Source organism: Sceloporus undulatus, chromosome 6, assembly GCF_019175285.1.
Source record: "Sceloporus undulatus isolate JIND9_A2432 ecotype Alabama chromosome 6, SceUnd_v1.1, whole genome shotgun sequence".
Taxonomy (NCBI): Eukaryota; Metazoa; Chordata; class Lepidosauria; order Squamata; family Phrynosomatidae; genus Sceloporus; species Sceloporus undulatus.
This window is the reverse complement of record NC_056527.1, coordinates 57,810,539-57,824,399: the sequence shown is the minus strand read 5'-3', so window position 1 is coordinate 57,824,399 and position 13,861 is coordinate 57,810,539. Positions and strand designations below refer to the sequence as shown.

At 41.4% G+C, this 13,861-nt stretch overlaps 1 protein-coding gene, 1 non-coding gene and 1 pseudogene across 2 annotated transcripts; 2 read left to right on the top strand and 1 right to left on the bottom strand.

Moving 5' to 3' along the window:
• Nucleotides 1-1,878: 1,878 nt before the first annotated feature.
• SLC25A38 (solute carrier family 25 member 38) lies at nt 1,879-11,250 on the top strand. Its single transcript, XM_042476823.1, has 6 exons — nt 1,879-3,047; nt 3,479-3,563; nt 5,265-5,444; nt 5,576-5,744; nt 7,105-7,271; nt 8,668-11,250. The coding sequence occupies exons 1-6, from the start codon at nt 2,926-2,928 to the stop codon at nt 8,788-8,790; spliced, it is 846 nt and encodes a 281-aa protein (XP_042332757.1). The 5' UTR covers nt 1,879-2,925; the 3' UTR covers nt 8,791-11,250.
• Nucleotides 11,251-13,288: 2,038 nt separating this feature from the next.
• On the top strand, nt 13,289-13,407 carry LOC121935876. The gene has a single exon (XR_006104898.1). It is a non-coding gene; the product is annotated as a 5S ribosomal RNA (ribosomal RNA).
• A 343-nt stretch (nt 13,408-13,750) lies between these two features.
• LOC121935878 lies at nt 13,751-13,861 on the bottom strand (annotated as a pseudogene).

Below are 13,861 nucleotides of genomic sequence, written 5' to 3'. Positions count from 1 at the left end.
GGGGTGGGGTCAGTGCTATGGAATTCTGGGAATTGTAGTTTGTTGTGGTCTGCAGAGCCGAGCTATAACTGCCTGGAGTCTGCTCTGGGGACCACAGCAAACTACAATTCCCAGAATTCCATAGCATTGACCCCCCCCCCGGCAGTTATGGCGGTGTCAAATGCTTTTATTTTTGTGCTTTTAACTTTCCTGGTTAACAAATGCCTTCCCTGCCTGTTTCATTACCTAGCAGCACTTGGAAATATTAATGTAGTGGTTTTAGGTGTTGGAGTGCCACTCTGGGGAACAGGGTTCGAATCCACCTTGGGCAAGAGTCACACTCTCTCAGCCTCAGGGGATGGCCTTGGCAAACCCACTCTGAAGCAACTTGCCAAGTAAAAGCCCCATGACACATTCGCCTTCAGTCAGAAAGGATTTGAAGGCACACAGGCGACAACAGTGGCCCAAAACATACTGCAGGAATAATCCAGTCTGAAACCGCTTTAACTGTCCCGGCTCAGTGGTAAGGAATCCTGGGAACTGTACTTCATTGTGGCACCAGAGTGCTCTGTCAGAGAAGGCTAAGTGTCTCTCATAAAACTACAGTTCCCAGAATTCCCTAGCACTCAGCCAGGGCAATCAGACTGGATTATGGTGTTTGGAGCTGTTGTTACCTTAACCAAATTCAGCCAGCAACTTCCACTCATTATTAGATTCATATTTGTACCTAAATGAATGAGCTGTGCATATATTTCAATCGACGTTTGTGAATATGATATTGCTTATTTAAAATATTGATTGTGATACTGACTGGGGGTTTGCACATGTTGTACTGTAGATGTGTGTCGTTCTGTCTGTATCTTTATACACTACAAACCTTTGGGAGAATTTCGGTGCCTGTGTTTCTTCTTGATTTTTCCAAAAAGACCTTCTTAATCCAGATTACAGACCAACAAGGACCCAGCTGTACCTGGGTAGAGTAATTTGTTATCCATGGATTCAAGCATCCATGCCTTGAAAATATTCTAATTAATACCAGTTCCAAAAAGGAAAGCTTGAGTTTGCTGTTTTATATATGGGACACCATTTTATTGTGCCATTGTGTTTAATGGGACTTGAGCATCCACAGATTTTGGCATCCATGGCAGGTCCTGGAACCAAGCCCCAGCGCATACCAAGGGCCTACAGTATAGTTGTGTGAATTGACATGTGTTTGTTTTCTTTATGGAAACAGGTGAAGCATCGCTCGCTCTAGCTTCCTTGAAACAGAGCCGTTATTGTCTGTAAAAAGCAACTCAGTGGAAGAGTGAAGGGTTTCAGCCTGGAAAGGGACTAGCAAGAACTTGGAGAGTGTGCCAATAAAGAGCACCAACTACCTAAGATAGTGGAGGACACCCTTGTCAAGTGTGTTGTTGTTGTTGTGTACCTTTGTCATTTCCTGACTTATGGGGACCCTAAGGTGCCCCCACCCCCATGATGGGGTTTTCTTGGCAAACTCTTTCAGAGAGGGTTTGCCATTGCCACCCTCTGAGGCTGAGAGAGTGTGACTTGCCCAGGGTCATTCATTGGGTTTACATGACTGAGCCAGAATTCGAACCTTGGTCTCCAGAGTCATAGTCCAACATTCAAACCATTACGCCATGCTGACTCCTTTGTAAAGTGTACTGATGAGTCACAGTAGGAATGAGAACGATCAGCGCTTTGCTAGGCTGCATCTGCAGTGCAGAAACAATCCAGTTTGACACCACTTTAACTACCATGGCTCAAGACTGTGGAGTTCTGGGAATGGTAGTTTGTTGGGAGCACCAGAGCTCTCTGACAGAGAAGGCTAAATAGCTCAAAAAAAGGAGACATTTCCCAGAATTCCCTAGCATTGAACCAGCGCTGTTAAAGCGATGTCAAATGGGATTGATTCTGCACTGCGGATGCAGCCTTAGAAACATGATGACCGGCAAAGATAAATATTTTGGGATTTGAAAAGTTGAGAGGAAAATGTTACCCTATGAGCATATTCCAGACAGAGATAAGCATCGGGAGAAAGGTTTCTAATGGGACTTAAGTGTTACTTAATTTTGATATATGTGTTCATTATCTAACAAATGGAAGGGCAAAAAGTGGACTGGGATCCTCTGGGTGCTTTACGGTGGGTAAGTGCTAGCTTCCAAATTTTAACTACAGCAGCAACAAAAAGCCTTTTGTCTCATAATTCAAGCTGATGAAATCAAGAAAGCTTAGAGATGGGGAAAGTCCAAATAGATTTGTGTGGCAAAGGATTTGTTCTGGCTCTGGAAAGAAATTCCTGGGTTGAGCATGTGCTCGGAGTTTAATTCCACCGTTCTGCGCTTGGCTTTTTGAACCATTATTTTGCACCTCATTTTGGTTGGTAGCTTTTAGGTGGGTTGAAAAATAGATAATACTACAAATAAATGCACTTCATGACAACCACTTCCATTGTTAATAACAAATGAATGAAATGCATGCTTATGTGCTCCCAGATGAGGGTTTTTCCATGGCATTGCCTACCACAGGTTCTTTTTTGCCTTTTCAACTTGTAACACTCTGTTTTCTGTTGCTTCTTCTGTCCTTTCTTTTTCCACACTCTCACACACAAAACATTAAGCAAGAAAAGATAGGAATAGCTTCAGAGGTAGAAATAAGTCCCACTAAACTTGATGGATTTTTTTTTTTACTTGTTACTATGTTTGAATTTGCCGTTCTAATTGGAAAAGTTAGAATGAAGTTTATCTTTGCATTGGCTTGAATGGTGCCACGTGCCCCATTTTGTCCCTCTCTGTTTGCCAACTGTGAACAGGCGATGGATGCGAACTTGAAATCCGTGAAAACGGAGGGGCGACTGTAATCTTATTCATAGAGACTGGGCTGCATTTACCTAGGACTATTGTTGTTTTATGTCTTCAAATAATTTCTCGTGTTTTTGTTTTTAAGATGCATCCTGTGCTGAAAGCCTTTGTTTGTGGTTCCATCAGTGGGACATGCTCTACCCTGCTGTTCCAACCTCTAGACCTCCTTAAAACCAGGTTACAGACCCTGCAGCCAGCTGTCAATGGGTAAGTAGTTGGCATTTCTATTAAAGATTCATTTTTCTTGATCCAGAGGTGGAGTCATGTCCTGCTGCCAGGCTTCTGTAAGCAACTGGTTGGTCACTGTGTATACTAAATAGAGGCCTTTGGTCTGATCCAGTATGATTCTGCTTATGTTCATAAAGTAATTGTTGGAAGAAGAAAAATCCAAATCATACATCTGTGCCCATTGAAAACTGAGATGGGCGGGGCATAAAAATGGGCTGATGCTTTCAGCCATTCCCATTGACACAGCAGTCATTCTCAGGGTCATGAACTATGGTGAATCTATAAACTTGACTCTACAGGGATTTAGCTGAAGGAGTAGTAAAGAATGGTGCTGTGATGCATATCCTGGATTTGGGTTACTGAGTTGCCTATTTGCCTTGAATAATAGATTTGGTTTTTTTTAATCCCAGGTCAGGTCGTGTCGGGATGGTAACTCTGCTCTTTAAGGTTGTTCGCACAGAAAGTATTTTGGGGCTGTGGAAAGGTGTTTCTCCTGTAAGTTGTCCAAATAACAGTGTGATTCTTTTATGTTGGATTTCATTGAATGAGCTGAATTTGTCAAGAAGTTCTAATTGTTGCCATTGAAAGTAAACAACAGTTCCTAGTTCAGTGATACGCATGTACATCAGTGGCTCAACAAAAATAACATTTGGGCTAAATGTACCAGGAGGACTATATTTTGTCCATACTTGTTTCTTCAGGAGCTGTCATCCCTAAAATGGGTTACACGTTCCATTGCATGGAACAGAAAAAAAACATTTAATTTTTTAAAAATGATTTTAATTGAATTTTAAAAAGGTGTATAAAAGTACATACACAATCAAACTATTCAAACATAACATAGACATAGCACATACATGAGGCACAAAGGAAGAAAGGGAAAAGAGAAGGAAAAAAAAGAGAAAATATATATAAGATATATAATAGAAAGAGGAGAAGAAAACCCCCAAACATCCCTCACACATTACTTCCCAACTACATGTCTGGGTTTAAGATTTAATCATTCTTTTTGATTATCTAATAATAAAATTAAACCAAACTAATTCACCCTTCTATTTTTATTCAATCTCTTCCCTTAAATTCTTAACAAGTACATAAATATAACTTTTACTATACAAATCATCACTAGAGTTCACTACATTCTTTCATTCATTTTGTTTATCTTTAATCTAATTCCACTTGTTTCTAATTTCACTCATTAGTTTGTCAATTTCTAACAGATCCAACAGTTTAAGTGTCCAGTCCTCCACTGTTGGTATCTCCATGATTTTCCAGTTTTTGGCATAGATCAGTCTTGCCACTGATAACATATAGAACAGTAATTTACCAAATTCTTTCTGAATGAGTTCTTCAATGATATTTAATAGAAAAAATTCCAGGGAGAATCTGAGATTATCTAACCTTGAATTTTTTTTTATTTCAAAATAAATTTGTTTCCAAAATTTTGTAGCTCTAGCACAAGTCTACCACATGTGGTATATCCAACCCCTTTCTTTGCTACAATTTTTATACATTTTACGCATTTTATCAGGGGTCAAATACCACCTAAAAACCCCTTATAAGCGTTCTTCTTTACATTTGGTATGTTTCAGTCTCCTTCTCCAAGTTTTTTCCTATTGATCCATCTCAAGTGTAAAGCCAAAATTTTGGGATCACTTGCTCATGTTCTCTTTGACTACTTCCTCTGTTGAATGTTGAAGGAATGATTAATGAGGCATTCCACTATCCAGTGATGTTTTTAAAAGTTTGCTCCCAGGATTCCTTACTGCTTTCCTTTCCCTAACATTGTGTAATTGCTGTGTTTTCTACACTGTTCTTGTATTATAAGTTAAGTGTTAGCCTTCCCTCTTCTCCATGACCTGTACCCCTGTAAGAAAGGGCATGTGTAGTTATGTACGGGTGTTCATTTTTGTTACTAGAAGTAGGTTCAAATTTACTGCAAAACCATATACCTTTGATTGTGGCCTTGATACAAACATTAGAATTAGCTATATTAAAGAAAATATGATGCTATATGCCTGGGGTAGCCCTTGCCAGTAGTCTTGGATAATTCCCATAATCCCTTATTATTGGGCATGCTGTCTGGGGTTTATGAGAACTGTAATCCAAAATGGCACTTAGTTGCCAACCCTTGTGTTTTTCCTCTATGGTATTTCTTGTTAATAGTTTCTTCATTTGCTTGTGGTCTTTTCATAGTCCTTCGCAAGATGCATCCCTGGTGTGGGAATTTACTTCAGTACACTATATATGATAAAACAGCATTTTCTCCTGGATCGCTCCCCTTCTATGCTGGAGTCTGTTTTTCTGGGCGGAACCTCACGTACTGTAGCTGTTGTTTGTATGTTGCCTATCACTGTGGTGAAAACCCGGTATGAGGTGAGTTTCTGGTCCTTTTAACTGTACTGTGCTTTAAATTAATTCATGATTATTTTTCTTCCCTTTAAGTCTTAAGTACCCACTCACCTTTGTTGTAGCTGTGCCATTTCAAATCTGTGTTTTGTTTCCAGAGTGGAAGGTATGGTTATGAAAGCATACATAGTGCCCTGAGAAATATCTATCGATCAGAAGGTGTTCAGGGCTTGTTTAGTGGCCTGACAGCAACACTCCTACGTGATGCACCTTTCTCTGGAATCTATCTGATGTTCTACGTACAGACCAAAAAGATTGCGCCATATGGTAAGGACTGTTGCAATGTTGTCTTCACAGTTCCCTTTAATTTGAATTGCAGAGTTTAGCGATGATGATCACCCAAGAATAAACAGCATGTGAGGGGAGGAGGGACGGGTTGCATTTCAATATTTGTAGCAGTTTCAGTTAGAGAAAATTTGCCAAGATCCTCCTATCATGGGTTGCAAATTTTTGCAGTCTGAGATTTCAGACCCTTTTTTTTTAACATCAGTTGCCATTTCAGTTTCCTATATCTATAACAGATTTCTGAGGATGACTGAATATCAGCCTATGGAAATGTTGTTTTTAAAACACAGATTCTTATGTTAGATTTGTTTCCTATTACTATTGTCATTTATTTGTGGTTAGAAAATTTTCAGCTCCTGTCTTAGCCAAGTTTACTCATGTATAAGCGTTATTCATAGAGCCAGTGTAGTGTAGTGAATGGAACATTTGACTATGATTCTAGAGACCAGGGATCAAATCACTAGGTGACCTTATGAAAATCACATTCTCTCAGACTCAGAGGATGGCAACGGCAACCCCCCCCCCCCCCCCCCCCCCCCCCGAATAAACTTGCCATGATAGAGTTGCCTTAGGGTTGCCATAAGACAGAAATGACTTGAAGGCACAGCAACAACAACAATGAGCTTTATTCAGTGCATAACCACACAGGATTGCATCCTTACTTTGAAGAAGAAAAAACTCCCATCTGCAAAGTCAGTGAGTTCATATGCTGAGTAATTTCTTTACTTAGTTATCTAGTTAAATTACTGTTGGGATACTAAACAGTCCAAAAATGTACAATAGAGTTCATTCCCTGAGTCAGCAATAACATAATGCACAGTGAAGTTCGATAACATTGGAACTGGCTTTTCAGCCACAACTTATCTTAATTATATGTGTATGCTGTAATAGTGTCGTAACACTTAGTACTCATTAGAAGTTCATTGAAATGTTAAATCAGTTTTGGAGCACCAGATCATATGGAAGTTATGCTGAGACCAGAAAAGGTTTAGAGTAGAGGAAGATCTATGTCACGAAGTCAGAAGAATAGTGTATGTTTAGCCTGAAGACAGAGTTAAATCTTTGAATACTTGAGAAATAGGGTGGTGGAGGAATGCTGCTTTGTTGTCCTTTCTTCCAACAAATAAAGAAAATTTGGACATGAGGTTAGATTTAATTGTGAGAACAATTGGTAAATGTGACATTTGTTAAGGAGCATGGGACCTTTTTGGGAACATTTTCATTAAAATTTCCAGTTGAGTTTCATGTATAAAGCACTGAAACTTCAAGATCTTCCTTTTATCCTAGCAATAATAATTTTGAAATGGTTCTTGTTTTTGTTTGTTCACTTGTTCCCTTCCAGACCAATTTGATCCAGCACTTATACCTCTAGTGAACTTTGGCTCTGCAACTATTGCTGGGATTCTGGCATCGCTAGCTACTCAACCTGCAGATGTTATAAAAACTCATGTGCAACTGTCATCCCAAAAATACTTTCGGACAGGCCAGGCAATTGCCTTAATCTTTAGGGTAAGACTGTTAGTTGTTGGTTAGTCAGTTACCTAATCAGATGTTTTATTCTGTTCTATCTAATTCTTCTAATGTGTGCAAGTGTTTCTAGCCTTGTGAGACAAACATCATTTCCTGAAGCAGAGGTGGGCAATTGGTGGCTCTCCGGATATTGCTGGATTGTTACTCTCAGCATTCCTCATTATTACCTCTGCTGATGGGAGTTGCAGCCCAACAACTTCTAGAAGCCTTCAAGTGGTTCTCTGAAGTGGGGAAGATTCAGAAGCAAGATTTGGTTTGGGTAGGACTTACAGGAAGCAGGACTTCTGTACTGTACTTTGTCCCTTCCAGGAATTTCAACAGCTGCTTAAGGGCATTTGAAAAGGAGTGTTTTTCACTCTATTTCAGTACTGTCTACATGAGTATGGGGAAGTATGTAGTTCTGGTAACGTTGGACTAAATGTAAGTAAATTTTCTGTTAGTTGTTTTTGTGAAAAGCACTTTGGCTCTTACAGCTGTTATTGCCAGAACATAATTAGAGTACTGATAGAATTGCATGAGACAGCAAAACAACAATGTTTATGTGTGCAGACTTTTAGTTCTAGTAGCATTGGGTAATCTTGATACAGAAAGGATTATGTTGTAACTTGTAACATTTCTTTAGAAATGGGAAATTGAGGGAAGATAACAGCAATAAACTACATCTCTTTCCTTTGAATTCTAGATTTAAAGAGAGAATGATATAACATTTGCAAAACGCTACTTCCCCATGGCCTGGAAAGGGGTGTCCTTGGGGCTTCATGCACCCCAAGGACACCCCAACAGTGGCGGGGAGGCAGAGAAAGAGGCCCCTTGGCCCCTTTTTCTTTTGTGTTGCTGGCGCAGCTGTGTAAAAGCTGCGCCAGCGACACAAATGGCGAAAGGAGCTGCAAAACAGAGCTCCTTCCGGCACCACTGAAAGGGCACCACAAGCACCTTGCAGCGGTGCACGTGCGTCACAACCCGCTGCTCCATTGGAGGCGGCACGGCCGTGACGTTGTAAGGGCAGCCCCCATGTAGACAGGGCGCCGCCATTACCATGCCGCAGGTACATGCTAGGGTTGTGGGGAATCTGTAAAGGACGCCCTGAGGCAACCCTAGCATGTATCCAGGCCGGCACTTTGTGCCGGCCTGGATACCACCTTAATTACATTGCTGCTAGCTTTCACCCTCAACTTATCCAAAGGTCATATCAAAATCCATAATTTTGTCCCCCGAACCTACCCTCAGCTAATAAATATGGTAAGTCTATAGTTGAGTATATATGATATATCTGACCATCCAAAGAACTAATTTTGACTTGACCTCATGTGTGATAGAATTATTGAAGAGTTTGAACACTTAAGATAATTATGGTGCTTGCATCTTTCTTCCACAGGACTATGGATTGACTGGTTTTTTCCGTGGTGCTGTCCCAAGAGCCTTGCGGCGCACGCTGATGGCAGCAATGGCATGGACTGTATATGAACAGATGATGTCTAAAATGGGCTTGAAATCCTGAATGGGGTGATTTGAACTGGAGGAGTTGGTTTGAAGAAGAAGAAAATTAGCTGGTTCTTCTGTTCACTGTGATTGTCTGATGAACCTGGCAGTCACTACCTGGGAGGTGGCTTATTTTCATAGACGTGGAAACACTACCTGATTCTAGAGATGAAGAATCAAGGACTTCAAACATGGGCATGAGGACGTAAAATATTGCTTTGGTCAAGATGCTAGAAGCATTCCAGGAAGGCTGTGCCTTACTGGGCTTGGAAAAATATACCAACCCTGATATTGGGAGTATGTGTGAATGAAGACCCAGCTTCTTCAGAGGAATCCTGTTTGGAAGGTCTTCCCATCCAATTATTCTGAGGAGCTTTTACAGAAAATATGGTGAAATCTCTACAAGAAGAATAAGAACAGTTGAGACTTGAATCTAGTAATGAATTACTAGTTGAATCTAGTAATGTCATTAATCTTCTTGTGGCTCCAGTCTCCATAACTGTGTGACGCCTCTTCTGTCTGGCCATATCTTTAATATGTATTTATTGTACACCACAAAAAGGGTATAGGAGAGTATGACAAAGGATTATTGAAATGCCATTGGTTGGTTTCTGCAGTGGTGTATATGCTAAGCTTTAAGAGTACGTGAGCACTGTGCCCAACAGCAACACTAGGAGACATAGGGCATGTCTACATGGGTCATTAAAACTGGTTTCCTCTTACCCTGTCCAGATGGTTCAGGGCCAAAGCCCAGATTCAGATGCAGAATGTCTTCATGTAGGAAGACCAGTTTGGCACCAAATCTGGTTTTAAATCACTTACCTTTTGCTCTGGACCTTCCAGGAAAATGCTGAGCACTCCAGTATGATGCTGGACAGCTGTTTACATGGTAGCCCACTGTGCTACTTGGCATTGCCATTGCTGGCATGGTCTTTCCCTCTGAAATCAGAGTGAGGCACCCAGCTATGTTATCAACACTGAGGGCCTTGTTTTTGATCTCAGAGAAAGTGACTTGCAATGGTGGCGCCAGATGGCATAGCGGAATGTGTGTGTAGACAACTTCCCAGCATTGCTCTGGAGTGCCCAGGTAACGGGGAGAATTCAGGGCAGATTTGGGGCCAGAATACTCAAGGAACAGCCAGAGTAGAGCTGCCCATGTTCATTTGTTCCTTACAGCAGGGCTGGGGAATGTGTGGCCTTCTAGATGTTGGTGAATTGCATCTCCCATGATTCCTTACCGTTTATTATCCTGACTGATGGAAGTTATGTTCCAACATTAACTAGAGGGCCACATGCTCTTTGCTTCTGTCTTATGGGAATCTGTTAGTGTGCTCAACAGTATCATTCACTTCTACTTCATCTACATAAATGGTCTTTTAAAAACACTCCTGAAGGTTTTTGTCTTCTATTTTGTGCATTTCCCCTCATTTAAGACTGAACTAGAGAATCAAATGCTGATACAAATCCTAAAGGTAAGGCATTATCTGTTTAAATCAGAGGTGCAAATGTTGTTGGACACCTCTTCCTATCAGACCCAGTCATCATAGCCAGTGGTCAGAAGATTTGAAATTGTAGTCCAACATTTGGAAAACTTCCCAGATTTCTCATACCCTGGTCTAAATGTTGCTGTTGTGTGCTCACTTGTTTGGCTTGGACCTAACTGAGCATTGCTTTTTACTGTGCATTCCTTATTCCAAGGTTCAGTCTTGGAGGCTGTGTTCCAGTGTTACAATTGTCTTAAGGAAGTTGTCAACGTGATACCCTAAGATGTGATGCCCATCATTCCCAGCCAGCATCGCCAGTGCCAAGGGTTATGAGTGTGGCAACCCAGCAGGTTTGGGTGATGCTTTTTTGAATATGGATAAAGAACAAAAGAACTTTTAGCTATTTAAATGCAGGTCGCATCAGTTCCATCCAGTATACAGTCGTTGATGATGAAGAATGATGGGCATTATAGTCCAACAGTAGCTGCAGTGCTGCATGTTAAACAAGGTGGTTTTAGGAGGACGACTTGAAGTGGGTGGAAAAGATTAATGGAGGAAGAAAACCATTTGAAATGAAAACGTAATAATGGCTATGTAGAATTGTATAGCAGTAATTCCTTACCTTCCCAAAGATGTGGGGCTTGATGCCTAGAGAACTTGGTCTTTTGAATTATGACTCCATTTGATTTCTGAGTGTATTCAGTCATCTCTTATTAAAGCACTGATATTTTTTTTAAAATCTTTTTATATAAGGGTTTATTTCCCTCAGTTTTCTTGCTTTTCATTTTGGTTGATGGTTCCGTAACTTGAAAACATTGGTCATTGTTGGAAAATTCAGAACCTCTTCTAAATTTATTTTTTAAGAATATGCCTTGCAAAAAGATGTATCATTGGCTAGGCTGGATAGTTTAAACCTCTCTTTTAAGGCTGATCCAAGGCCTTCTATAAATGCACATGCTTTATACATTAAATGCACATTAAAGCTTTATACTGTACTTCAGATAGTGTTTATATCCAAAATGTTTGCAAATCCAGATGGGGCTCAACCTAGGCCTACATAGACCTGAACTGTAGAAGATTTTCATCAATGTGTCCAAAGGGACATTAGTCTTTCAAATCCAGCTCACAACACAGTGTAAACTGAAATGCATGAACTTTCAGATAATAAGCCGCACAAAAGCACTTCTTTAGATCCCCCTTCTTCCATGCACAATATACACTGAGAAATGGAGCAAAACAGATGCACCAAGGGACTGTCATGATGTGCATCAGCAGTACAAAATTGACCGCTACATCACTGTTGCCAGCTGATAAACAGGCAAGCATTAGTGTTTTGTCAGATGAGAGCTGGACGGGGATGCTTTTTCTTATCGGCTCCAAACAGCAGCTGTGTACAGAAGTACAAATATGAAATGAAGGCATATAAGCAAGCACATCTCCATGGGTCTGAATAGAGTATCTTATGTATACCAAAAACTAGCCCTACTACCTGTGTGCTAAAGGACAGGACTATTAGCATATGATAAGGATGGTCTTTCTTAATGCACTTAATGATAATACTTTATTTTTACAATGATAAATTGCAGTACATATCCTTATTCCATATTCAGAGAAGCAAGCATTTTTATTTTTACAACTGAGTGCCTCTAATGTAATTTTTATTCATTTTGTGCTGATTTGCGTACATGTGTTTCACAATAAGTCTGGGAAGTGGAAGGAAATGCAACCCTAGAATTTAAAGTTGTGCGATAGGCCAAAGAAAAGTGTAGCTGAACACGGACGCTGAATTTCAGGAAAGATGAATTTATTAAGTTCAGGGAACTATTGGGTAGAACTGCATGGCTGGAGATGATAAAGGAAAAAGACACTTGCAAGGGCAGGAGTTCATAAAGAAGTACAGTGGGTACTTCGTATATCCGAAAATACTGGACCTCAAGTCCCATTTGTTTCAATGGCTGTGCACTCCTGTGTGCAGCGAGGTGCGCGTGCCCAAATGGGGCTTGCCGTCTGCGTAGTTTTAAAACCGTGGATGGCAAGCCCGCATATTGGGTGAGCACACTATTGCAAAAAACATAATCTGAAACAACGAAAGGAGAAAATGGGTAACATCTGAAAAAGCAAATGAAGTAAAAATAAAATAGAGCATGTTCAGTGAGACCTTGTTACTTGCTGGGGATCCCCCATGGATATCAAAATCCCTGGATGCTCAAGTCCCGTTAAATATAATGGCAGGGCAAAATGTTGTCCCTTATATAAAATGGAAAATCAAGGTGGATAAATGGAATTTATACTTTTTTGGAAAGTTTTCAAGCCATGAATGCTTGAATTGGTGGATAAAAAACCAGAGGCTAAGGAGGGCCAACTGTATAAGGAATGGAAACCAGAATGGACCACCAGGGAAGATGGGGAGGAGGGGGTCTGATCAGGGCTGGAGTCTCTTCTTCAGCTTTGGCAAAACTCAAAGGAACCTATGAAGAATGGAAGCTGGGTGATGGGTGTTTGGACTGAAGAAATGTTTGTCTCTGAGAAGAAGGTGCTTTGTCTCAGAGGGAAAGGTCCCTCAATTTAGATTCTCATGGCATGAGTGGGCATGGGTTTGAAGGGTGGTCTTGCTTTCACCTGGATCTCCTGGACTTTCACCAGGAGCTGCCCCTTGTTGTGTGGGATTGGTGTGGGCAGGGGAATGTGCCATCATCCAGGGTAGGGTGCTTGCCTTTGTTGCTGGTGAAGAGCAGGTGGAGCTGTGTTGCATAGGCCTGGTGGAGCTGCTTTGAACTGAAGAGAGGGAAAACAAGCAGTTAGGTTGTCTATGGCCATGCAACCCTCAACACGCCTGATCTCATCTGATCAGGTATGGACTGAGTGTTGTGGGGAGTCTGTGGGGCTGCCCAGGGTTGTCTCTTTTTGGGAGCAGAAATAGGAAGAAGATGTGGCCCCGGTGTCTTTTCTGCCTGTGTCCAGCAGGTGGCATTGTGTGCATATTCCTCTCACAGCGCCTTTGCATTGAAGAGAGTGAAAGCGAGCACACTTCATGCCTACGGCCATACCACCCTGAACACGCCCGATCTCGTCTGATCTCGGAAGCTAAGCAGGGTCGGGCCTGGTTAGTACCTGGATGGGAGACCGCCTGGGAATACCGGGTGCTGTAGGCTTTTCTTATTGGCTCTTTCTCTTACTTTTAAACCTCTTGTGACATGAACTTCATAGAAAGGAAGAAAACATTATTGAAAACAAAACAACAAAGACCTCCAAACAGAGGAAAGCTGACAGCCACGGAGGGCCCTGCCTGGGCAATACCTGGCTACCCACCTGAAAAACTCTGTTTGCTCTGTGGTTTCATGTTGCTTCCATCCAGGCTGACAGAGTGTCACTTGGACACGGAAGTAGCTAGAGAGGGCCCTGTTAATCCCATCCATGGCTGCAATAGCAAGCACTGTGGTGCATGAAATAAGTTCATATCCTAGAGCTGTAAAGTATGAACAAGAGGCAAAAAAAAGCCTACAGCACCCGGTATTCCCAGGCGGTCTCCCATCCAGGTACTAACCAGGCCCGACCCTGCTTAGCTTCCGAGATCAGACGAGATCGGGCGTGTTCAGGGTGGTATGG

Excerpts from the sequence above, each read along its gene's own strand:
- SLC25A38 (XM_042476823.1), top strand. The coding sequence starts at position 2,926 with ATGCATCCTGTGCTGAAAGCCTTTGTTTGTGGTTCCATCAGTGGGACA. Across the intron at positions 3,048-3,478 it reads CTGCAGCCAGCTGTCAATGG|GTCAGGTCGTGTCGGGATGG; the intron begins GTAAGTAGTTGG and ends TTTTAATCCCAG. Across the intron at positions 7,272-8,667 it reads CAATTGCCTTAATCTTTAGG|GACTATGGATTGACTGGTTT; the intron begins GTAAGACTGTTA and ends TTTCTTCCACAG.